The sequence below is a fragment of the Diprion similis genome, chromosome 9, assembly GCF_021155765.1.
Source record: "Diprion similis isolate iyDipSimi1 chromosome 9, iyDipSimi1.1, whole genome shotgun sequence".
Taxonomy (NCBI): domain Eukaryota; kingdom Metazoa; phylum Arthropoda; class Insecta; order Hymenoptera; family Diprionidae; genus Diprion; species Diprion similis.
The window spans coordinates 10,684,563-10,711,391 of NC_060113.1; the positions used below are offsets into that span (position 1 = coordinate 10,684,563).

Below are 26,829 nucleotides of genomic sequence, written 5' to 3' on the forward strand. Positions count from 1 at the left end.
TAAAAAATCGCAAACCCAATTCAATTGAGATGAGGATCATACCTTAGTTGAATTGACCTGAAGAGCCCCATAAATATTTAATGCACATTATGATAAATTCCGAAAAATTTCATCGATGTATCCGCTATGTGATATCCTCCGCATATCCATGACAGAACGAATCACGTGCCGGATAAATTATAGATATCCATGTGCGACATATACGTATCTTCGATTTTATAAATATCTCCGGAATAGTCTATACATCCTGGACATATATTGCCATTTACAGTACATTCAAGGTACATTATGGGACGCACTTCAGATGTATAATGGATATCCCCGCAATGGGTTATTCATTTCGGATATCCTGAACATCATACAGATATCTTACATGTCCTGGACATATCTTGAACCTGTACAGGATCATCCTCGGGATGTCTTGTGTTGTGTGGGTAGGTATCGGCCATCTGATCGGCATTGAAATCACCGAAAACCACACATAGTGCGTACTCATTGCAGAACCGATCGAGATCTTCTGCAAAGTCTGCAAGATTAGCTGCTTGTGGTGGTCGATATACCACAGCTACACGAAACGGCCGTGAGTACGCGGTCTTAATTTCCACGATAAGAAATTCAGGACTGTGATAGTACTGAGGTGGGGAAGCTACTAAAACTTTCACTTTAAAGTTATCACTTAGATATAAAGCCACGCCACCCCCAGCTTTTCCTAACCGATCATTTCGGAATAACGTGTAACCTGGAAGGGCAACAGCTGCGTCCGGAATCTGTGTGTGAAGCCACGTTTCGCTGACAGCAATGACGCTGTTTAAAAGAGTCGAGAAATAAAAACGGACATAGTCAATGTGGCCACGTATTAAATTGGCATTGAAGTGACACTGGCGAAAAGGACGCTGGACATCATACGCCGGAGAGCTCGGTACAGGTTAGTCATTGCTGCAATTCAGGTGAGGGGTCGAAAAGAGTCAGGATGAGTTCAGGGCAGCAAGATCGTCCATGGTTCGGATACGGTTTATCGGAGCGCCATCGGTCTTTCTCACGAGAATAGCGCCATCCTGATGCCAAACGTATTTGATACCCAATCTTTTTGTCTCGGCGGCAATGAGGAGTTTATAAAGATCGGCTGGGAGGGTTTCATTGATGTATATTATGTTCCTCGCTGGCCCGGCGAGCGGTGAAGTAAGGTCGCCGGTGGAAAGGCGTTGTAACGGTGTTACCGGTCCTGGTCGGTCGGATTACCCTTCGGCAATGGTTGCGCGCCCCCCCCCCCCCCCCAGCCGAATGGTCGGAGTTGACCAGGGTCAGTTTAGGAGGGAGTAGGGTAATTGAAATATTTAGACACGTTATTAGAATAATAACTGCAGTTTATTGGATCGTCACTTTGGATCACTACAGAAAGACAGAAATATCAACAGCGTATGCTGCAATCAACTTGGTATTCAACAAATTATTATAACTAAAATATATATATATATATATATATATATATATAGTAGTAAAAGTTATAATAATTTGTTGAATACCAAGTTGATTGCAGCATATACCGGGACCATCTCTAGAAACTAAACAGGAACTGCGCATGCGCGAATTTAAATCCGTCGTCCGTGCAGTCTGGCCACCCCGAGACCCTGCTGTCAAACTCTGTTTCTGTCGGCGATGTAGTTCACATGCATTTTTGAGGTTAGAATCTCAAGTTATTGAGATAGTCACTCAGAAAGGCTTGGGAAGCATTTGTTATTGAAAATTGATTGTGCAAAGAACGGTCGGAATTTAATGCTGATGCTCTTTGAAAATTCGTCCTATTCGATTGAAACAAGAAATCTGTTCAAATGTTGGGTGCTTGGAAGAACCGAAGCAGGTAGGTGGGGACAATTTCTTCAATCATTTTCATTACTTCATACATTAAGAATAACAATGAAATTTTTTTATTTCAACAGAAAATACAGCCAAAATAATAGCATCTCTGCTGTTCGCTGATGTCTTCTCTTCCCATTCAATTCATGACACATGCAGAGATCATCGGCCACTTTTATTGGTTGGAAAAGGAAGTTGTAGATCTTACGGTTTCTTTCAATTTCAAATCTAATCTAAAGAAATCTAATCCGAAGAGTAAAACTCAGAAACATTCTGTGACACAAGTTAAAAATCAACATTTTCAAAATGTGCCTCAGTGTCACAATTAACTTTAAGGATAATCATGTTTTAGAGTAATTTTCAGAACATTCATATGAAAATATTGACTTATCGGGTTCAACATTGTACCCCTTGTTCCTTTGAAACAAATGAATATCTAATTTTCACTGAAGTTCATGAAAATATTTACTTAAACCTAAATCCAATACAATATCTTGTTCATAGTGCTCCGAACATCATCCAGTAACATGAATATCCGGAAAGAATCCCTCTGTCGCAGAAACCGTTATAAGGTTCTTTGTTTTTAACTTGTGCCACTAGATAACTTTTGCATTGCAGATTCCATTTCCAATCTTAGGATGAGATTTTTTGTTTCGAACAGTGTTAACATGGGATGCAGAATTAATTGTAATAAATGGAGATTCACAAACTCTCAGTTTCAATGAAGGACCATTGTAAGAGTATAAAATTGAATCTGGTTTCAAGCTTTCAATAAGTTACCGGATGACTCCCTGATAAAGATTCATCATAAAAAAGTTAGCCAGCAAGTAAGTCCTATTGTAGACAAAGTGATCATTTGTAACGTGTACTAGTAAGTGAATGCATTCCTTAGACCTTGCCGGGTTTGAACGAGGCTCAAGCACAGATGATAGCTGCAACTAGCTAGTCAGATGATACTGTCGATTAATATTGACTTTAAAGACATTTTCAACTGAAGTTATCCAACATTTTTAGATTGAGATTGGTTCAGTTTACACATCAAAATTCATCCTTGGAATCTGATTTAACACTTGAAACACTATTCATCTGAATTGAATACCATGAGAGTGAAAAATAAAATATCAAAACTGCCGAAAATAAAATTTGAAAAATAATGCGGGCCAATAATACTGCTTGGATTACAATGGTGCACGGAATGATTGCTCTGTAAAATTAGTTAGCAGCAATTGTTGAATAACAAACTTATTACTATTGGCTCGATAGATCTGAAATAATGGAATATTCAAACACCATGATCTGTAGCGTGTCGTGCTCTTCAATTTTGCCACGACTGATGTTCAGAAGATGGCGATGACCAGAAGAAATTCCTTCGGATACCTGTTGTCTAATGGAACAACGGAACAACCAGGTTCGATGGTTGGAACGGTGGCACCAATCGAGAAACTAGGGTCCTAGCCACCAAAACGTTTTGACCATCAGGTAAGGTATGATTTTCATCCTATTATCCAAACTTGAAACTTCAAGTCTGTCAGAACGAACGAATTTTATCATTGAATACATGTGAAAATATTGTAATATGCAAATATCATAGTATCAGAAATTTACTTACACGCTTCAACGCCTGACAACTTTAGTCTCGCTTCGATGATGTTTGTTTCCCACCTGGAAATATTAAAAGATATTATCATCAGACAAGAGCTTCTAATTGTTTTGAATACCACTAATTTTCAATAAATTGCGACAGAAAAACGAATTGCTACTTTTTGCACTCCTAAGCTTTGTGTTTCAAGATACACTATTTCTTTTATTCCTTGTTACTGATTTTATTTTAATATTTCATGTTCATTGGCACTGATTACTGGCTTCCGGAGCACTGCACTGTAACAAATCTACTCTGGAGCAACCTTCTACTGGGTTTCAACAATCCATTTATTTGTAATTTTATGTAAATAAAGAATCTGTTTGAAATAAACAATATTTTTACTTACCTGCCTCAGTTTGTCTAGACTCCCACTCGTTGATGACGTTCCACATTTAATTTCAGATTTCTTCTTTCAATAAATAACTGATCCAATTTCTGTAGCTTTTGATATTTGTTTCTCCATTGACGCCTTTATTGTGTCGATTAAATATCTTCTAATATCAACTACGGTATTGCTGAATGACACTTTTCGTAGAAAATTCACGATAAGTAGGAATAAATATCAACATAACCTCAATACGCTACTTTACGCGCGAGATATTCAGAGCCTTGTCACATTTCGTGTACGTTGGTCGCCTTGGTTAGCTGACGAAAATTACTCCGCGGGGCAATTTCGCTGACCAATAAAATTGAATCATTTGGCGCATGCGCAGTTCCTGTTTAGTTTCTAGAGATGGTCCCGGTATATATGTACATAAAACGGAACGGATGTAGAATATTCTGGCGGAAGGCCGAACTACTGAATTTACAGCGTCATATAGATATGTGTTGCAAGCACAATCGATTCACACTTCCAACTACGAGATAACACTCGCGCCTGTTAGCTGGATGGGTCTGAGTCTGGTGTAGCAGAGACTGATTTAACAATGGACCAAACGGCCCTCCATAAGGGTTTACTCACGATACCCTTCGTGTGAGGCGCGTGCGTGCCGGGCGGGCGCTTTGGGCGCTCAGGGGCTGCGTGCGGCCCGAAGGGTTCGGGGCCTAGTGACGAGGTGGCGGCAGCGGGTCGATTTCAGGAATCGGTTGCGGATAGACAGGTGGTCGGCCCGACTGCCGGTTCCCTCGTCACAGCGTCCTTCTCGCTTTTTAGCTTGAAGTAAGCGTGTGCAGAGTTCCTCAGAGAGGAGCTTTACAATCACCGGGAGAAGTTTATCATCGCCAGCGCGCGAGCGAGGAACCAGAAATCTGGAGGATATGATATTCGAATCCAAAATGGGGCAACCCACAGCAGCAGCGACTTGCTTAAAAATCGCGGCTGTAGAATCTCCAGAGGGACATGGAGCTCCAGAAACGATGATTTCGGCCTCGTGGACGGCGACCGCGACACGTCTAAGCTCAGCCTGCTCTGAAGAATGGGCGTTGCGAAGGGCCTCAACTTCGGTACGAAGAGCCTGGTTCTCCTGCTCCAACTTTTCGATTCGTCGAGAATTGTCATCAACCTGTTCACGAAGCAAAGTTAGTTCACTGAGACGAGTATCAAGGTCATCAAACCGGGCGTTGAGCAGACGGTACACCTCATCCAGTGTCGAAGGGCCAGCAGGAGTTAACACCGGGACTGCTGCGGACGCCGCCTGACTTGGCGAAGCAGCACCAAGCAGTAAGTTATCCAGAAGCTGTGAGGTGCATGGAGTAGAGTGTCCGGACAGCTGATTTGCAAGCTGAGAAGTTGACTGCGAAGAAGCAGGCTGTCTCAAGATTACTTGCTTGAAAGCAGAAGTGCAGCAGCAAGACTTTCTCTTGACACAACCAGGATGATAGAAGGCTTTACAGGAGGTGCAATGAGACGCTACCTTGACAATACAAAGGCCGCATCCAAAGCATGTGCGAGTTGGAGCCATAGCCTTAGCCTCGGTTCAAGTACCAAAAGAAATTAATTTGAATTTTAGCGCCAGGTGACGAGCGGGGTAAGTTTTCCGTCGGTAAAGTTAAATGACTCCAAGTAAAGGTTGACAGCAGCAGAGGACAACAAACAGCTCCGGATCAGAAGGGCGTGAATCCAGATGTCACGTACAGCGCAGACGTGATGTATGCGGCGCATGCGCAGGACGGCCCACTAAGGTGTTGAACACGGTGTAAGATTGTGTTGAAGCAGGCGGAGATCTGTCAGCGAGAAATGGAGGTTATGTAAACAGCCGGTGTGACAGTCAGGTAAATGGCAAAGAGCAGGTTTCGAGAAAGAAGAGCCATCAAACCCTATTCCGAGTACGATGACTCGCATTACAGCACAGGCGAGAGTTCCTACAACAAAAGAGCTCGGAGGCAGGATGCGGCAGCAAACAGGCGAAAAGAGGAGAGATCACAGAAGTAGGTATTCAAGCGTACTCACCCATACACTCCTCCTCTAGTAGTAGGTACAGGTATCTGTTAATTAATAGCCTGCAGCGTTTATTGTAATCTTAATTCTAATAACAGTAATTAGTGGGATTCATATAACGTAGGTAGTTGTACATTTCGTTGATTAGTAATACAAAGTATAATATAACATAGTATTGGATGAAAAGAGGTTATGATTCGTAAAATGACGTGGTCTGCTGTCTACGATCGGGTCTGGTTGGCGCAAGACTAGTATTCATGTTTCGATTTTTAATCGGTATCTGAGTTTGGCAAGTCTGTTGTGTAGGGAGCGCTTGAGATCTTGTGTCAGATGTTGGAAGTGTTGTGAGTTCTATAGCGTTTGTGATTTCAATATTACGTTCTACTGAAAGGGTGGTGGGTTTCTTTTTGCGTAGGCAGTTTATTTTTAGTGATATTTTCTTGATGACGTATAGTAAGAACAGTCCAATTCTGGAAGATATATTCAAGTTGGTTTCAGCGGACGAGGCGGTGTGTTTATTTTTATTTCTTATCCAGTTGCTAATTTTATTTTGTTATTGTGTACTACCTTGGTCTTGTAGTCGTTAATCTGTAGTTTGGCGTAGATATTATCAATAATATCGATTATTTCGTACGGCCCGTGGTAGTGATCGTCGAGTTTTGTCCTCGTCTCGCTTATTAGATACACCTAGTCACGGCTTGAAAAGAACGCTCGTTTACATTTTTGTCGTACTGTTTTTTAGATTTACTTTTAGCGTTTTTACTGTTATTTATCGTGTCGTCCCTGGTTTCTCGTAGTTTTGTGACGATTTCTCGTAAATAGTCTTCGTATGTCGCGGTCTCGGTCTGACGTCTGTTAATGTTGAAGGGCAGTCTGGCCACGGATCCGAAGATCAATTCATGTGGGGTAAATCCAGTGCTTTCGTGGACAGAGGTATTGTACGATAGCATCGCGAATATGACCCACTTGTCCCAGTCGCTTTTGGTCCAAATGTGATGTTTCAAATATTCGATGAGAACGTGATTACTCCGTTCGAGGGAGCCATTGGGGCCATGGGGGCCGAGGGGGGACTGCGGGTAGATGCCGTCGTCTTGATTTGTTTGATTCTAAAAACTTTGGCCAGTTCCTTTATAACTGGGCTCAGTGAATTAGGATCCTGGCCGGTCAGAATTGAAAGTGGAGCTCCGAATGTGCAGATGAATTTTTCTGCCAGAGCTTTCGCGATAGTTTTCGAAGACGTTTCTTTCAGGGGTATTACTGTGGAATATTTTGTCAAGTTATCTTGGATCGTCAATAGGTACTTATTTCCTGAGGCTGTTGTTGGTAAGGGCCCTACTATGTCCAAAGAAATTTTTTCAAAGGCTGTCGTCGGTGTGTCGGTGATGAGCATTGGCAATTTAGTCTTATTTCTAACAAGCTTTTTTCGTTGGCAGCTGTCGCACTCTCGTATGAATCGGTAAATATTTGGTTTCATGTTAGGCTAACAATAAAGGTTACGGATTCTTTTGAAAGTTTTTGTTACGCTCTTGTGACCTCCTATTACGGAGCTGTGATTCTCCTGAATTATCTCTTCGCGCTGTTCAGGTGAAGGTGTGTAAATCTCGCAAAGGCATATTGTTACTATAATTTCTGATTCATTAAATATCCCTCGAATCACATTTTTGATCGGTAGCCAATTTAATTTATCAAAGTCGCTGCCTGTTTTTGAAATTGAGAATGAGTAACGTAATGTCGTGCGATTGTAGTATTTCTCTGTTGTAATGAGGCTGAAAACAAATCTTTTCTCCATTGGTAAAATGATCACTGATTTTACTTCTGGTTCCTGTGCTCGTAGCGTTTCTGAGTTCAAGTATCCAATGTCTAGTGATTGTTTACCAACACCCTTTCTTGAAATAAAATCCGCAGATATACAGTGTACGTAATTATCTTGCATCATTAAGATGTCGTCGTTTCTTTCGAATATGTTTGTCAGTTGTAGTGGTGCGTTGACGAGATCTTGTTGCCGAGGCTGAAAATGAGAGCAGGCGGGTATGGGTAGAGCATGATTCCGGTTATCAGCTATGACGTTGGCATCAGGTGGGCCTGTAGTGTAACGTGCCAGAATTCGCTCATTATATCATTCAAACAATTTTATCAATCTATCCTTCCGATCAGAAATAAATGAAGGTGTAGGGCAAAACGGAACCCCACAATCTCGAGCGGACCGCAGCCGTCGGCAACAAGCTTCACTCGAGCCGCCGCGCGGTACCGACTCCCTCGCTATTTCTCGCATAAACAAAACAATGCAAAATCATGAATAAATAGAGCTAAATTAATCGATAAAACCGGAGAATCAGATCTGCTCATTCCTATTGAGGTGGTGCATCGCGGATCGTACTTCGGTCTTTCTGTCTGTCAAAACCCAATAGTTGATTAACTACTTGCATTTGATACTCGGAGCTACAAGTCCCATCATCGCGGATCGCACTTCGGTCTTTCTGCCTGTCTCCGGTTTGTGGTCGAGAGTTAACGTAGAATCCTTGCTTATTTAAATTATTTTTCAACTCTTCTCGTTGGCGACGCATCGCGGATTGTACATCGGTCCTTCTGCCTGTCAAAACCGTTTGAATTTGCTCATAACATTTTTGGATTTGAATTAAATAACTCTTCTCCCTGGGAAAGCATCGCGGAGTGTACTTCGGTTTCTCTGCCTGTCGGACCTTTTGACATTACGAGTTAAATCAACAGTGGTGTCCGCAGATTGATTTCGGTCTTTCTTGCCCGCTAAACTGTCTTGATTTTTGAAAATAAAGAGCAGATCTTAGAATTTAAATTCATTCTTCAGCTTCCTGCAATTCGCCCAGTCAATTCAAATATACAACCTTCCGTATTTCGCACTATTGCAAATGTTACGTGACAAGTGTAACCTTGTTCTCCCGTTAAATATAAAATCTCACATCGTCAGCAGGCCCTCGCAAAATTTAGAAGGACAAAGCCGAACGCGAAATTATCATGTAATTTATAGCATCCCAATAGTGGATGTATTGCCATTTTATTATTATATGTTCATGTACTGAGAGTTCACTATCAATAATTCCTTTCATCTCATCGAATGATAATATATAAATATTAATTGTCCGACTCACTTTACCGAATTATTTAATAACAGACTTAACCATAAGTACCCATCCAACCCAAATACACTTAATATTGTGCTAATTCCTAGACACCCAACACCTATATTCCTACCGCACATACGTTCTCATTTCCTGAATAAACGAAAAATTGACAAATTTCTATATATGTTGTAACGGGCTTTTTACCTCAACAGGGGGAAGGCGAGGTCGGCACAGAGGCTCGTTTACAAAAAATGGCGTTGACCAACACGGCAATAGAAAGATGAAAAAAATTAAGATTGACGGCGCCGCAGGACAGGTGTTGGGCGCCAGGCTCGAGAGAGCCGTAAGAGACTATACTCTTACCAGATTCGAAATTTACCGTCCAATAGCATTCGTTCGCCGACTCGAACGGCGAACCAAACTCACACAACCAAATCTCAAAGCGAAACTATAGCAGGGGCAAGCACAAACAAGAACAGCCGACTAGCTAGCGGTGAGGGGAACGTGGGCGCGAAGGTAAAATAGTATCTTTGATAATCGAATGATTATAGATGTAATTACCAGCATTTATTAACAAGCAACGCCGTTACGGCAAGGCAGAAGGCAACAGGCAATAAAATATTTACACGGCAAGCGGTCTTATCGGTGACGGTACGCTTCGATACAATTCAAAATAAATACAAATAAAACAAAATAGCATAAAATGTAACACAGCAACAAAATTAAACAATTCAATATAACACGGCAAAAATCAAGCGGTATAAGCTAGAAGCGACGAGCGGCAAGCGACCAAGATAGGCGAATTATAAGCGACGTAAAATCATTAACAGTTCAATAACTCATGCGACTACAGAATCGTCGTGGAGCAAATTCGTTAACACTTTCAAAGCGCAAAACAAGGCAGAACAATTCCAAAAACAAACTTGCTAACAATCTAACAGTTTCACAAGTACAAGATAATCTTCCTTCGCTTTTTCTATAATATCGGCACGGTCGCCTGTCGCTGCTTGACGGTGGTAGTTACGCTCGGCAACGACGGCATGGGCGCACACACTCACTCACAGATTCTCTCTCTCTCTCACACTCACGTACTTGGTACGCGGCCGGAAAGCGGCACAGTACACAATCTATTACAAGTTATACGGTACAATAAAGCGGCAAAAGATAAACGAATGAACAACTAGAGTATCTTATCGTAATTATAACAACTCAAGGTAGCAATTAAAATCAGAAATACAATTGAATAGAAAAGCTTAGCTACCACGAGGCTCGCGGGCTTTCACACAAAATGGCCGACCGCAGCCGGCCGGCAACCTGTTACTGGCGAAAAATGGCCTGAGGTCGTAGAGAATCTATAGCCAGCGAGATTCGGGATGGTGACAGCCTACCTTTTTACGGCAAACAACGCCCGGTTCTTCAAAAAAAAAACAAGAGCGGCAACGGTTCCTCCTCGGCAGAGACACAGAAAAAGGACAACAACTGAACTCGACTTCAAATTCTCAATACAATTTCCACAGCAATTATGCACTACGATAAATTACAGAAATATCAGCAGCGCAGCGCAAGGGAGAGTGAGGTGGCCGCCGGCCCTCGGCGATCACGATCCCGCGGTGACGCTACGGGAGGGGATGATAGGTAGATTGGCGAGAGACAGGCGGGAGCCTAGGTAGCCGGTCTGTTCGCCGCGCTGTGCTGCGGGTTGCGAGGGTGGTCTGGCGATGGCGGAAATGTCCTCTCGGCATCGGCGAGCCCAGGGGGAGACTGAGTCCGGTTGTTTGTGGGTGCCGGGTGGCAAGGCCGGTCTTATCGGGAGGCTCAGGTGGAGGCAACTCGACCCCTGGGCGGCAGCGGCAGTATGTCCTTGGCGGCATCGAGGTCCGAGCAAGCAACAGCGCGACTACTGGGTCCGGGGCTTCGAACTCCACGCCGGTCGTCCTGTGGTCCCTCCGCGTTTCCCGCGACGGCAGCGCATGGTGGTCGTTGGATGGCGGCGGCATTGGCGGCGGCAGTGGCGGCGGCAGTGGCTGTCACCTCAGAGAATGGGTTGGGGGAGTAACAAAAAGCATTAGCAACAATACATAAATCTTAAAGCTAACTCTGGTTGTTCATTGGCGGCACGGCAGGACTCTCCCTTGCTCTTTAAGAGCGCTTGACGCGGCCGCCTGGGAGTGGAGGTGCGGGTCGGTGACGGGCTGGTAGACCCGCCACGTCACAATGTATACAGTTCGCCTTGTCTACCCAATGTATTGCCTACGCTCATTTTCTTGTACCAAGATGATTCAATGCCCATGGTAACGTCCAAACGTCCTGAGAAGGAACTCATTGCTCTCCGTTTGACATTTCCGCTTCGTTCCTTAGATAACATTGCTAGAAAGCAATTGGCGCCCAACAAAACATAACATATAGAAATATAAAGTGCACTCGGCCGGAGTGTCACACTAGCACACTTGAATGTGTTGTGTGTCGGTTCGTTTGATTTGTATCGTTCCGGCTGCGCGATACTTGTTGTTTGTTCTGGTAAGTCTATAATGCCATTGTTCGAGTCAGGTACGGCATTTTGATTTCTTTCGAACGAGCAAATATTGAGTTGAACATCTGAGTATCGGAAAATGTGGTATATCATTATTTCAACGATCTTCCAGTCTAAGCTATCTAGTCCGCAGCCTAATTTTGGTATTGAGAGTGTCTGGCAGTTTTCTGAATTTAATTTTAATGCTAAGGTTCGTAGAGTTCTATACATGCTAGGGTACATAGGTTTTTGAAAATATCGCTGTTTGGTTACCAAATTGAAAATCTTGACATCGTTGTACCGTGTTACTATCACGTCTCCGATGTTAGAGGAATGTGATTTAATCGTGTTGCGATTCATGATGATGCGCCGTATCATTTCTTGAGCAATTCCGAATCCTAAAACAATCGGCTTGCATACAATGCGCTATGTTGTCATTTCGTGTGAATATGTCTTCTTTTGTTTCAGTAATGTTTTGTGGTTTGTGTCTTACGGTCGTGTCACGCTCGATTACGAATTGTTCAAATGATGGGATAGTTTTGATAGGGCGAGGTGTAGTAATGATAGGCTTTGTTCCTAACGCAGTAACAGCGTAAGGGGTTTTCGTTTTAATTTTTTTCATCTCTGTTGCTGACGCTGAATTGTCACTGAGTTTATGTTTTGTCGATTTCTGTTGTTGGTAGTATCTACTGCGATCAGATGCAGAGTGAGGGTCAGCCGAACCTACTTGGTAAGCGTGGCGGTTATTCGAGGGGAAGTGAGGTGATTCAGCTGAGACGGCCTGTGGTTCAGTCTTTCTCGGCCGAAGATCGTAGGAATGAGATCGAGTGCGACTAGTGTTCGCTATCCTATCGTCTTGGGGTACAGGTAGTATATAACTTGTTTGTTGGTGAGTCACATCGTATTTCTCGGTAATCTTGTGTCGGTCGGAGTTTAAAGGGGCGTTCGTGGACAGGTAGTCGTGTTTCTTCTTTATTTTGGCGTTAACGATTGGAAAACTATCTGTAGTTGTATCGGATGTATTTGTTGCATTGAAACTATCGTTATCGTATGTCGTCATAGGTAAAGCGGTCGTAGCGTAAGTAGGGAGTCGTTTGGACAAAGGTACGTCATCTAATGTCTCGTTATCTGTGGATGAATCTGTTATTGTTTCATCATTGTATGTGAAACGTTTATTTCTTTTCGATTTATTAGGGAGCCTTCGGGTCAACGGTTAATCATCATCCGACCCTTTGGGTAGATCGTCGTCGCTTGAAGTGCAGTTGGGAATGTGATTACGTTTCGCGGGTTTTTAGTAGGCTGTTAATCGGTTTTCGAGAGGTATATTGTCCATTTAGATATCTGTAGTTGAGTCCGGGGTCGCGGTCGGAATTTGTGGTACAGAATGACATTTCCGAGTTCGAGCAGGGCTTCTGACGTTTTTTAGGATCGGGGTTTGGCGATTCGTCAGTACTTGGTCGTGGAAGGCGAGGAAATCGGTGGGTTTCTTTTTTGTGTTTCGAAAAAATTTGGGTTAATGGTAGGTCTGAGTTATCACTGCGCTGACGTTTGATTGGTGAAACTTGTATTGTATCGACCGGATTACGTGATAGTGCATCCGCGTTCGCATTTTTTATACCCTTCTTGTGTTTCCATGTGTAGTCGTATTCTGCCAACTCTACGCCGGTTCAGCCTAAACGTGAATTAATATCTTTCGCGTTATTCAAATGTAGGAGAGGTTTGTGGTCTGTCACAAGGATAAATTTATGACCGTACAAGTATGGTCTGAAGTGTTAAATTGCGTCTTCAACGGCTAGTAATTCTTTGTCAATCACGGAGTAGTTGGTCTCGGCTTTCTTGAGTGTACGCGACATGTAAGCGATTGGGAGGCCATTGCCGATTTTGCCTTGGCTGAGGACGGCACCAATAGCATATTGAGATGCGTCGGTTGTCAGGATGAATGTTTCGTCGAATTTCGGATACTGTAAAAGGGGTGCTTCGCGAATAACGTCACGCAATGATTCGAAAGCCAATTGTTGATCTGACGTCCAGAGATATTCAATGTCTTTCTTCAATAACCCCGTGAGGGGCTCAGCGATTCTGGCGATGCTGCTAATGAAACGTCTGTAGTAACCGATTAATCTGAGGAATTGTTTTATTAGTTTCGTCGTCTTCGGGAATGGACAGTCCTTAACGGCAGATATTTTGTTCGGGTCGGGTCTAACACCGTTTTCACTTATTATGTGGCCTAGGTACGCCACTTCTTTCCCCAAGAACTGGCATTTTTCGGTTTACAGTAATAAGTTCGCTGTCTGGAGTCGTTCTGCTGGTTGCTTAAATTCAATTTCATGTTCTCTTAGATTTCGCGCATGAATAACAATATCGTCCAAATAGACAAAAGCGATGTTACCGTCTAATCCCGATAAAACTCGGTCCATGATCCTTTGGAAGGTTGCAGGTGCGTTTTTCAAACCGAACGGCATTCTGTTGAATTCGTAGTGACCTTTCGGTGTCGAAAATGCGGTTTTATGGCTGTTAGATGGATGCATAGGGATTTGGTGGAAACTGGATGCGAGATCAAAGATGGAGAAGTATTTAGCGTTACCTAGTTGCTCAAGGATGTCCGTAATGTTTGGGAGTGCGTATGCGTCACCGATAGTTCTGTCGTTCAGTTTCCTAAAATCTATCACCATTCTCTATCGTCTGTTACCATCTGTGTCGGGTTTTTTCGGTACTACCAAGACGGGTAAGTTGTATGGTGACGGTGAGGATTTTATAATGTCTTGCTGTGGGAGTTTTGATACCTGTCCTTTTATTTCGTCTTTGCGTATCTTCGGGAATCGGTATTGTTCAACGTTGATCGGGGTATCGTCTGTCGTTGGGATTGAGTGGAGAGCTTCAGAAGTTTTTGGTGGCAGGTTACCCGGTAGATAGAAAAGGTGGTTGTACGTGGTTGTTAATTCGATGACTGATCTTCTTTCTTCACTGTTTGAATCTGTGAGGTTCAGTGTATTAGTGACGGATTGTATGCGTGAGGATGCAGTATTAGTGCTCGTTGGTATGGAGTCAGGTTGTGTTACTGATTTGTTGATGTGGAGTATATTCCGGATCGGATGTGTGGTGGTATTAGTAATTTGGGCGGTGCTGTTATATATGATAACCGCGATGTCAGTTTTGGCGAATGTTGTTGCGATTGTTCGGATGATTAATTCCCTTTTGGCCTTGCCTAATTCATTGGTTAAGTTCGGTATCGAGATGGACGTAATGTGGTCGTGTATGAGTTTATTTTTCACGTCGTTGACAGAATTGTGGGTATCTCCGATGTTTGGTTCATTGTAGTAGGCGTCTGTGACTATTGCGTGGTATACGAGTCGTTGTGAATCGAGCATTGTGTCCTCAATCGCTTTACCGACTGTCCGGTTTTTAAGATACGATATTAATTCGTATTTATTTAGGCTAAATGAATTTAGGATTCGACTAGAATTGCCGCGAATGATACAAAATGTTGTAGGTATAAATTGTAATATTGCATCTGGGGCGTGTGTTATGTCGTCGTCGGTGAAAGAAAGTGCACCATCTGTGACTGGCTGCAGTTTTACCGTTGGTATGTTTATCTCGACGGTTGATTCGTTTGTGTTGATTGCGTACGTATATGCGATACCATTCCTATTAGTTACCATCGCTTTACCGCAGTGGATCTTATCCCCTAGTGTAACGTTATTGATGTATCCTTGTGTTAGTTCCGTATTTGTGCTTCTTAACTGTTGTGTTTCCACATTAAAACACAATGCATTTTACTATTATAATTTTATTGTAGTAATTCAGTTGTTACAGTCGAGCAAATCTGTAGCGTGTGTGCACTCTTAGCCATTGTAGACGACAGACGTAGAGACGGACAAGACGGACAACAGACCCGTCACATAGTATAAACATGGTATATACAAGGTTGCGTACACCTTCACACACATACCTCACATTCCTCCACACTTGATTAATAAACTTTCCTTGATTTACAAATCCAATCTATTTCTAGGTTTTATTAATCTAGATGATTTTCGTACTGGCGTAATCTAGACTTATTTTTACGTTCGACAACGCTTGTCCCTGGAGAATCTCCTGGTCTCCTGAATTACGTAAACTATCAGCTTCTGTCGCTGCACCTTGAGCTTCGTCTAGCATAATTGATTCGGTTTTGTCTAGATTCTTGCAAGGTTCATTAGTCTCTCTTTGAATCACTTCTTTTGCTGTTGAAAATTCCAGACCCACGTTTAACTCAACATCACTGTCCGAAGACTCAACTCTATTTCTCAAATGATCCGCATGGCAAAAACGAGACTTTTCCTCAACTAGAACTATATACGTTACAGGACTCATTATTTTAATTATACACCCCGGACTCCAATTTACCTTTTCTCATATGACCGATTTTACGAAAACTTTTTGACCCACGTCAAATGTCCTTTCTCATCCAACAGCATTAGCAACTGCCTCATGTCGTTTTTCTTTCATGTCACAGTTAGGACTAGGTTTGAGCATGGACAAGGGTGTTCTGGGTTTTCGCTTTAAAAACAATTCCGTCGGTGATTTACCAGTTGTTACATGTGGAGTGTTTCGGTAAGAAAAAAGAAAATGATCCAGTTTGTGTTGAATACTTCTTTTGATTCCTGCTCGATCATCTTGCAAATCAAGCTTAGCTAAAGCTTTTTTAACCAATTTAACAGAATTTTCAGCTAGACCGTTTGATTTGGAACGATACGGAGGACTCGTTCGATGTTTAATACCATTCCCGTGAAAAAAAATTTCAATTTCTTTGGAAAGCAATTGAGTGCCGTTATCACTCACCACCAGTTCAGGCAATCCAAACATTGCAAAAAACGTACGAAGCTCAACAATGACCGATTGTGAAGTGGTGGTTGTCATTACAAACACTTCCACCCATTTTGAAAAACTATCCCTCAAAATTAATAGCTCAGTACCTTTATACTCGCCAAAATCCAGATGAACCCTTTCTAAAATGTTTATTGTCCACGACCATGGATGCGACGTCACAGCTTCAACATCGTCTACCATTCTTTGACAGAACTCCCACTCTTTGACTAAATTTTCAATCGCCTTGTCAATTCCAGGCCACCAAACAAAACTACGTGCTAACATTTTTGTTTGAACAATACCAGAATGACCTTCATGTAACAAATCGAGAACCTTTTTTTGTAATAAATCGGGAACAAGCACCCTATTTTCCCAAATTACACAATTTTGCTCAACAGACAATGTATTTTTACGCAAAAAGAAAGGTTTTATCTCGTCAGACGGACAAGATTTTGGCCACCCAAACAACGTAAAGTCGAGGAGTTTTGCCAAAATTTTATCCTTTATTGTGAATTTACTAATTTCTTTTCCAGACAATGGCCAATCCTTAATCGATGAAATATTATAACATTCACCTCTCTCATTTGATTTACTCTGCAAAGGCAATCGACTCAGCCCATCTGCATTACCCATATCTTTTCCCGGCTTATATTTTATGTCATATTGATAAGACGATAAAATTATTGCCCAACGCGTTAAGCGCGCTGTAGACATAACTGGGACTCCTGATTTGTTTCCAAAAATTTTTAAAGGTTTATGGTCAGTTATTAATACAAATTTGCGACCAGCCAGAAAAATATGGAATTTCTTAAGACCAAAAATTATCGCTAACCCTTCTCTCTCGATTTGTGCATAATTTTGCTCCGCTTTTGTCAGTGATTTTGATGCGAACGCAATGGGACGTTCTTCCCCCTTTTGCATTATATGCAAAATCACCGCTCCGACACCATAAGAAGATGCGTCACAAGCTAAAACTACCGGTTTAGTTGAATCAAAATGTGTTATCACCTGATTACAGAGCATTACCTTTACATTTTCGAAAGCCTGCTTACAATCTTTTGTCCATTTCAAAACTCTATTTGATTCTAGCAAATAATACAATGGTTTCAAAACAGTAGATAGATCTGGTAGAAAACAAGAATAATACCCAATGAATCCCAGAAAAGAGCGAAGCTGAGAAACATCTTGTGGCATTGGAGCTTCTAAAACCACCTCAATTTTTTCCTTAGTCGGATGACGACCTTCACTATTTACACGAAAATCTAAAGATTCAATTTCAGTTCTACAAATCACCGATTTATTTTCATTAATGTGAACTCCAAATTCTTGCAATCTACCGACCAACTTTTTTGTGTTTTCTCAACATTCTTCTACAGAAGAACCGAAAGTTATCATAACATCAAGATATGAAATATTTTTTTTTTAAACCCAAAAGCATTTGATCTATTACTAATTGAAAAATTGCCGGTGCTGATGAAACACCGAAACTTAATCTTGTATATTGAAACAACCCAACATGAGTATTAATCGTTAAAAATTTACGAGATTCTTCCGACAATTCTAACTGTTGATATGCGTTACATAAATCAAGTTTCGTAAAGAACTTGCTTCCCGGTAGAGAAGTGAACAAATCTGTTGTATTATGCAGAGGATAATGATCTATGCTACAATTCGGATTAATGGTAATACTGTAATCTCCACACAACCTTATTCCTTTACCACCAGCTTTCCTTACTACAATTACAGGTGTAGCCCAATCACTGTGTAAAACCGGAACCAAAATATTTTCTTTTACAAGCCTCTCTAACTCCTCCTCTACTTCTTCACGCTTAGCAAAAGGCACAGGCCTTGCTTTACAAAATTTTGGTACCGCGTTATCTTTTAAAACAATGGTTGCCTCAACTTTTTAATTGCCGTACCAGGCATTTTAAAACAGTCAGAAATTTTTTTTTTAACTTACACAACAAAATGACGCTTGACTCTACGTTATTGACAACTTCTAATTTCCCTGAATACAATACTCTTTGAATTAACGGAATTTTCTCAAGCCAATTATGCCCCACTAAAGGGATCTTACATTTTGCATCCACTATTGTTATAGACGAATTTTTGTACACAACACCTCGAAATTCGACCGTTACTTTTGCTTCTCCAATTATTTTTAATTTTTGATTTGAATACGTCGTAAGAGAATTGGAATGATCTTCCGTTTTGGAAAATGCCCTCTGAACACAATTTCAGGCATAATGCTTACTGCTGCACCAGAATCTAATTCAAAACAAATATCTTTACCCTCGACCTTCAAAATTTCAAAGAAATCGTGATTTCTTTTGTTCGCCTGAGTAGTACTTGTTGTTGACTCTCCGTCCAGGTGATGTAGACCAAGCTCTAGATCGACCTCGAAACCTTCTTCATCCGACGCTTCCTCTTCGTAGACAATTTGATTTACGTTTTGGTTGCACATTTTTTTTAAGTGTCCTTCTTTTGGACGTTTCGAACAAGTGTACGTTTGAAATCTGCTATCATCAGGTTTATGATTGCTATATCCACACCGCCAATACTTTTTAGTTTTGTTTAACGATTCTGTTGAACTTTCTTTATTCCCTCGTTTCTTTTTGAAAACGTTAGTTGCTATTTTTTTAATAGAATTTTGATTTAAATTAACTTCAAGAGACATTTTAGAAACATCATTATGCGCCTTTTCAATCGCTGTTGCCACCGCTACTGCTTGTTCAAACGTTTGAGAATCATCGCTAATTTCAAATTCTCAATTCATCAAATTTCGAATTCAAATCTTTCGGGTCTGAAAGATGGCTTTGGCGATAAATGATCTCCAATTAACTTGATTAACTCATCATATTCTAATTCGTGAGGTTTTCTCGGGGAACACAAGTCTCTTAACAAACCGTACACTTTACTACCAATTACAGTAAGTAGGGTTGTCACTATTAAATTGTCATTTATTTTGCTACACTTAACAAAACAGTCAAATCTTTCGACGTACGCCTTCCATTTTTCTTCTTCTGGGCTAAACTTCCCAAACACGCTCAGATTCACAGTTGATGCCGCCATTACACCCAACCCTGTTTCAAATTTTTCGTCTTTAACTTCACCAGAAGAAATACCAGTCACTTTACTGGATCTAGGAGCTACGTTCGTACTACTCAAACTTCTTTCACTTTTTATAGATAGATTCTCAACTACTTTACGAATTTTAACCAATTTATCAAACTCGACAGCCTTTTCTTTATCTTCAGAAGTGTTTGAGCTCATACCACGTGGGGTCTTGTTTTAAAAAGTTAATTTTCCACGCTAAATTTAAGAAATCGATTTCACTGCACTTACAGGTTGATCGTCCTCGTTGCCACTGTTGTGTTTCCACATTAAAACACAATGCATTTACTATTATAATTTTATTGTAGTAATTAAGTTATTACAGTCGAGCAAATCTGAAGCGTGTGTGCTCTCTTAGCCGTTGTTGACGACAGACGTAGAGACGGACAAGACGGACAACAGACCCGTCACATAGTATAACATGATATATACAAGGTTGCGTACACCTTCACACACATACCTCACATTAACGGTATAACCTGTGCCGTACGTCCGGGAATGGTAGTATTAGTAGTTGTAACTCGATGTGGATTCGTATGCAGCCTATAATTCTTCAATGGGAATACAGATTCATCAAGGGTTAACGCTAACGTTCCGGCGATGTATGATATAGTGGCTCTCTCATTTTTTAGTAAAGGTTGTCCGAGGATACCGTCGTAGCTGATTGGGAATTTGTAGGAAACAATGTGATAGTCGTGGTCTTTGTTGTTCATTCGCAGTGTTATTTTGGCCAATGTCTTCATGCTACCGTTAGTTATACCTGTCAGCGTTATAGGTGAGATGTTGCACTGCATTTCGGGTTTTAGGCAGCTTAGTTTGATTACATTAATATAGGAACTCGCGTCGATGATGAATTTGGAATCAGTTTTCAGTTCGCGAGCGCTTATTGTAACGACTAATCGTTGTTCTGCGCTTGGTTTTGGAGTGATTGTTGCACAAATGCCGTTTAGTTTTGTACGGAGCGCTGTGGGGGAATCTCGTTCGTCGGCGCGTTCTCCCGACGGGCGACGTTGGAGTTCAAATGACTTCCGTTGTTTACCGGGATTTGGTTTCGTGCGTTGTTGTGAGCTCAAGTCCTGCAATGATTCATTAGATGACCAAGGCGTTTACAATAATTACAACTTAGGGAACTGCCGTAACGGTTTCGTCCGGCGGTGTAAGTCGTTTGGTTTGGTGAGCCTGTTCGATCGAATATAAGTATTCGGCAGTCTCACTGTAGTGACAGATCGTATCTGGTCCAGTGTTTTGGAATGCCTGTGGTTGTGTATTGGGGGGAGCGGTAGATGTCTTGGTTGCGGGATTGTTTTGTGAGGAAGGATTATTTTGCATCAGTTGTGGAAGGCTAACTGTGTGTTTGCTATAACGTGATTCTACGTTTCAATTCTCTTTTTTCTGTGATTGCGGCTTCTATGGCATTTTTTAAGGATGTAGGGTGGAAACTTGCTATTCTCGGTTCTAGCTGCGGCCTTAGTCCACGAACAGAACATTTTAAGGCATCGAGATTCGTTGCTTCAACCAAACCCAATGCATTCTCAGCACTGTATTGTTCTTTGATTGCAGCCGTAGTTTCAAAAATAATTTGTTCTGTACGCGAGCCGTACCTGAATGAAGTTTCATTCATGCCCTGTCTGAGTGTTGCCAATTCAGCCTGCCACTCGGAGATTGTTTTACTGGGATCAAATTCCAGCGCAAGTCGGTTCAAGAGATCATCAATGTGATCGAAAGTTTGATTGTTGACTAAAAAGTCTGCGTCGCCTGTTAGTTTTGTAGTCAGTAACTTTACAAAAAGTAGATGTTCCGAAGGCCTGTCGAGTGACAGTCTAAGTCGGCAATCTCGTGAAAATTTATCAAATGTAATATTAGTCCCATCGAAAGTGGGTATCGGTTTAACAGCATCGTCAGCTGATAGTTTTGCAATGTCTGAGTTATTGGAGTTCCGGTTTAGTGTACTCGAGTTCGTATCGTTGTCGCCTGGCATTATGATAGTATCGATCGAGAGTCTTGGTCTAAATATGTATTCCTAGTTAGGTAAACTTATAAAAAGATGATAGAATTTAGAGAAGGTGACATGGCACAGGAGTGATATATCTTGGGGTGTTGTCGTCGTGGGTCCGCGTTGTACTGGCTGTCGTGAAGAATGAAGGTGTCCAGTCGACCAGGAATATAATCCTCGTTGTAGCAGCAGGAAATAGTTGATTGTTGGATTGAGATGAATCTTTGTGGGGCAGATGCCGTTGAGGTTCAGCAGGAAGCAGCAGTTCAGTAGTTTTGGCGTTTGTGTAATTCTGGGATTGTTGGTTATTGCCAGATTGGAATCGTCGGAAGTACGTTGTAAATAGAATATGATTTCCTTAAGGGTATCGTCAACACTGTCACAAGTTTCGAAGGATTCCAGTATCACGTAGCGTCAATTCTGTGTTTATTTCACGGAACTCGTAAAATTTGAAACGGATGACACAACTTTTTGAATTCACGAGTAGTCGTAGAGCAGGAACAAAATATGTCGATGAGGTGTCAAAATCACTGGTGTATCAAAAAGCACTGTTTACGTCACAAAGACGTGAAGGATTAAACCACTAAATTCCCGGAAAGCGAAGACCACAGCTAGCCACCAAATGTAACGACCTGCTTGTCGGTTATTCCCGAGCGGTAAGGAATAGCCGTTTGGTTCTACTCCGCTTTTATACTATTGTTACGGTTTCCCCCTTCGAATATGCTTGTATTGATTTAATTAATCAAAATGAAGATCTGATGTTCCCTGACAACGGCCGTCTTTTGGAGTCAATGTGGATCCTTCTGGCATTCCTTGAACGGACTTTAAAAGCGACACATCTCCTTGTACTTTTGTCCTAAATAAACCGCCCCAGTCTTTTTGATAATCTCCTGACTATTTATTACACCCGCATATGTAACATTGGTGTCAGAAGTAAAAAGGAAGAATAAGTGCTGGATTAAAAGTTAGCAAAAAGTGACGTTCTGTGACGAATAGAAGTGATATTTTTCTATGCCGATTTAAAAAAAAAAGACTGATCAAGTGACATTTTTCTTGTTCATCCATCTTGAAAAAAAATGTCACAAAGAATGCGTAATCACAGAGATTTTTCAAAAAAAAAATCCTAATCCTCAACTTGGTCCTTTCGCCACCGGTTTTCGTCCTCATTCAGCTCCAACCACAGATAATGGAACAAATCAACTCCGTCAAGAGATATCGATGGAATTAGTCGAGATGAGGGTCAATCTTCATAATGAAATTACAAACGACATCAGAGAGGCTCTTCGCGAGGATCTAGAAAGTCACCGTCGTACTGCCAGGGAGGAACTTCAAGCATTGCTGAGATCTACACTTCGCCCGGAAGTTTTACCTGAGTTTCCCATTCCCTCTTCAATACCTAATAACAATTTTAATTCTATTACAACTAACGCTTCTGCTAACGCTTCGCAAAATCCTTTGAACACTGCTTTTACCAATACAATTGAATCAAAATATTGTCACATTAAACCCGACACGTTTGACGGTTCTCAATCTTGGTCACGCTATAAAAAACATTTTGAAATTGCTTCGGAAAGCAACGGTTGGTCAAATGAAATAAAAGCGGCTCAACTTTTAACTTGTCTTCGCGATAAAGCCCAAATAATTTTTGAAAAGCTTTCGGGAAATGATCTAAAAGATTATCAAAAAATCACGGACGCTTTAAACGAAAGATTCGATGATAGACATTTATCTCGGATGTATTTCAACGAATGACAAGCGAGAAAACAAACGAAAGATGAAGATTTCATTAAATTCGCTGAAGACATTGAACGTCTTGTCAGACTCGCGTATCTCGATCTTCCCGAAGAACATAAAGATCGAATTGCATGCCTTTCTTTTATTAATGGAATCGAGAACCCGAAAATCGAGTTTACTCTTCGTTCTGAACGTCTCGAATCTTTACAAAAAGCGATTGAAAGAGCTACTGAAATAAAATCGATCTCTTCTCTCTTAAACAGCAAACGTCAGAACTCACAGTTTTCCAATAACCGTTTTCTCAAAAATGGACGAAATAATTCACACAACATTCACCCCAAACCTCATCACTTCCAGTCCAATCCTTACAACAATTTTTCAAACAACCATTTCAACAAGCAGAACAAATTTTCTAGAAACGACGTACTATGCTTTAAATGCAAGACGACTGGACATTACGCTAATAAATGCAATGAATTTCATAGCAACCAGCAACAAACCCCTCACACGAATTCCTCGCAGAATTCTGGTCAACACGCAAGCACTTCTTTCCATTCCCATCGCAATTTTAATAGAAATCAACGTCCTAATTCTTTCAACAACGGGTTTTCAAAGAATAAAAATGTAAATTTTAACAAGAATCAACAAGCTTTTAACGGGAATTCGGAAAACTAGATCGAGTCAATTCATTGGGGGATGAGTTGGCTCAGTCAGATTCCGATCAAATTCATTGTTACCAAGTTTGTAAAAATGATCAACCTTTGCACTTGAAATTGAAAATTCAAGGCAAAATTAATGAGCATTCTTGTCTTATGAATATCGACACTGCTTCGGATATCACTCTTGTGAATCCTCGACTTTTTAATAATGATCTCAAAGAATTAAAAGATATCTTCAGACGATTCACAATTTTTACCGTTTCTGGTGAACAATTTTCCTATGAAGCAACAAAAGAAATTTCAATTACAATCGATAATATTTCTTCAACTTTAATCGCAGTTTTCGCCAACATTACAGACGACTGCATCCTGGGCTTAGATTTCCTTTTCAAATCTGGTCTCTTGGAAGATTTTAAGTCAATAATTGACCGAAAATTCGACATTAATGACCAAAATAAAATTATCTCCGTCAACCAGACTTCTTCCAAGGAAGTCGCCAAGCTTCCCCTCGATATTCCAGAATTTTTGGATGAACTTTTCAAAGAATCTGGCGAACTTTTAGATCCATCTCAACAACAAAAATTGAAACAATTCTTTATAAAATTTCAAAATAGTTTTGCAAAGAATTTATACGATTTAGGCAGATATCGAGGAAGTAAACATAGAATTATTCTAGAAACGTCTCACCCTGTTAAACAAAATCCTCGAAGAATTCCTTTTCATTATCGAGATAAAGTTTCCACTTTATTGGAAGAAATGAAAACGTTAGGGGTTATTGAACCCAGTTGTAGCCGTTGGACTTTTCAAGTCGTTTTAGCTAAGAAGAAGGATGATTCTCTTTGCTTTTGTGTTGATTATCGTCCCTTGAATAACATTACCAAAAAAGATTCGATGTCTCTTCCTCGCGATGACGAAATTTTTGACGCAAGTATCAACTTCGTTTGGTTTTCGACCATCGATCTTAAAAGTGGATATTGGCAAATAGAACTAGAACCTGAAGATGAAGAGAAAACAGCCTTTGCTATTGGTGATGAGCTATGGCAATTTACTATTCTCCCTTTCGTTCTTTGCAATGCTCCAGCAACATTCGTCCGAATCATGAATGAAGTTCTCAGGGGATTAGTAGGTAAGATTTGTCGTGTTTTTCCGGATGACATTATTGTCTTCGGTAAAGATTTCGACGAACATTCTCATAATTTGGATCTAGTTTTCTCTCGTTTGACAGATGCAAACCTCAAAGTTAATACCAAGAAATGTGTCTTCTTTAAACACGAGGCTCGATTTTTGGGACACATAATTTCCAGAGAAGGAATCAAATGCGATCCAAAAAAAATTTCTTCCATTCTAACTTGGCCTATTCCCAAAACAAGACGACAGATCAGAAGTTTTCTTGGTCTATGCGGATACTACAGGAAATATGTATTAGGTTTTGCCAACGTATCGAAACCTTTATACGCTCTAACTGAGGATAAAACTCCTTTCAGATGGTCTAAGGAAGCTCAATCTAGTTTCGATCAATTGAAACTTGCTCTCACTTCTTCACCTATCCTGACTGTTCCAATTCCCGATGGAAATTTCATTCTCGATACTGATGCTTCTGTAACTGCTATCGGTGCTGCCCTTTTGCAGATTCAAAACGGCGAAGAAAAAGAATTGCTTATTTCAGCAAATGTTTGAATAAAGCTGAAAGAAATTATTGTACAACGCGTAGAGAACTTTTGGCAGTTATCAAATCGGTAGGAAATTTCAGTCACTATCTTTTGGGCAGGAAATTTTTGATTAGAACCGACCACGCAGCTCTGAAATGGCTTTTATCTTTCAAGAATATCGAGGGTCAAGTGGCTCGCTGGCTTGAATTTCTTTTTAGATTTGATTTTGACATTTCACATAGACCTGGTCATCTTCACAATAACGCAGACGCTTTATCTCGTCGCCCTTGTACTTGCAAGAAATGTAACAAAATTAATTTATTCGACGAAGCAAATGAAAAACAAGTCTATCAAACCATTTGCATAGTTGATGATAGTTTTGATTGGCGTGATCTTCAATCCAAAGATCTCACTCTCAATTCCCTGATCCAATTTAAACAACAAAATAGACACCCTGAATGTCAGAAAATTTGTCACTTAGGTCGCGATTTTAAAACGTATTTGTTATATTGGAATTCTATTGAATTAAAAAACGGAATCTTGTATCGTCGTTGGGGGTCTCCTAATCAATCGAAAACGGTATTTCAAATAGTAGTTCCTACCTCAACTACAATGGAAATATTAAATATCCCTCACTCTTCTCCAATTGGCGGTCATTTCAAAGTCAATAAAATGTTGGACAACATTCGTAAAAGATTTTATTGGGCTTCTTGCAAAGTAAATGGTTGAAAGGATATGTTGTAAAATCAAAATTAAACGATGTAACATATCGAGTTCAGAAACTTCCTCGTGGAAAATTTAGAGTGGTGCACGTTGATCGTATGGCACTCTCTCAAGAGGAAAACCTTGAATCTTAATTCTTTAACCATATTTGAAATTGCGATGGAGAAGCTAATTTTCTGTGATTCGAAACAGAATCTGTTTCGTAATTGTTTATTTATTTTGGCCACCAATCACAAATTCGTGGATTTAACGAATTGTTCTGTGGATTTAACAGAACTGGTTGAAAAAATGTTCGTGGATTTAACGAACTATTCCGTGGATTTAACGAAATCTAAGAAAAAAAAATTCGTGGATTTAACGAATCATTCTGTGGATTTAACAGAATGTACCTGAATATAAAGGTGGCTAAGTTTATGGACATTTGTTTAAAAACTGTAGTTATCTTTGAAGTATTGCTTTGTTGTTATTAACGTCTGATTTTGTTTGAACTAAAAAGATAGTAAATTTTGGAATTGCAATTACCTTGTAAAAATTCTTGAATATTTTCTGTTTCGTTTCTCTATTTCGAGGAATTTTTGTGTTTTATTGTTGCAGATTTTGTTCCCTAGCCAGAGGAAAATGTCCAATCA

General features: G+C 40.6%; 1 protein-coding gene across 1 annotated transcript; it reads right to left on the minus strand.

Annotated features, from left to right (window-relative positions):
• Positions 1-15,923: 15,923 nt before the first annotated feature.
• LOC124410177 (uncharacterized protein K02A2.6-like) lies at positions 15,924-19,079 on the minus strand. Its single transcript, XM_046888345.1, has 6 exons — positions 19,067-19,079; positions 18,510-18,959; positions 18,289-18,417; positions 18,048-18,206; positions 17,757-17,960; positions 15,924-17,590 (listed from the first exon to the last, which is right to left on the minus strand). Exons 1-6 carry the CDS (start codon positions 19,077-19,079, stop codon positions 15,924-15,926), a joined length of 2,622 nt encoding a protein of 873 aa, XP_046744301.1.
• Between the last annotated feature and the right edge of the window lie 7,750 nt (positions 19,080-26,829).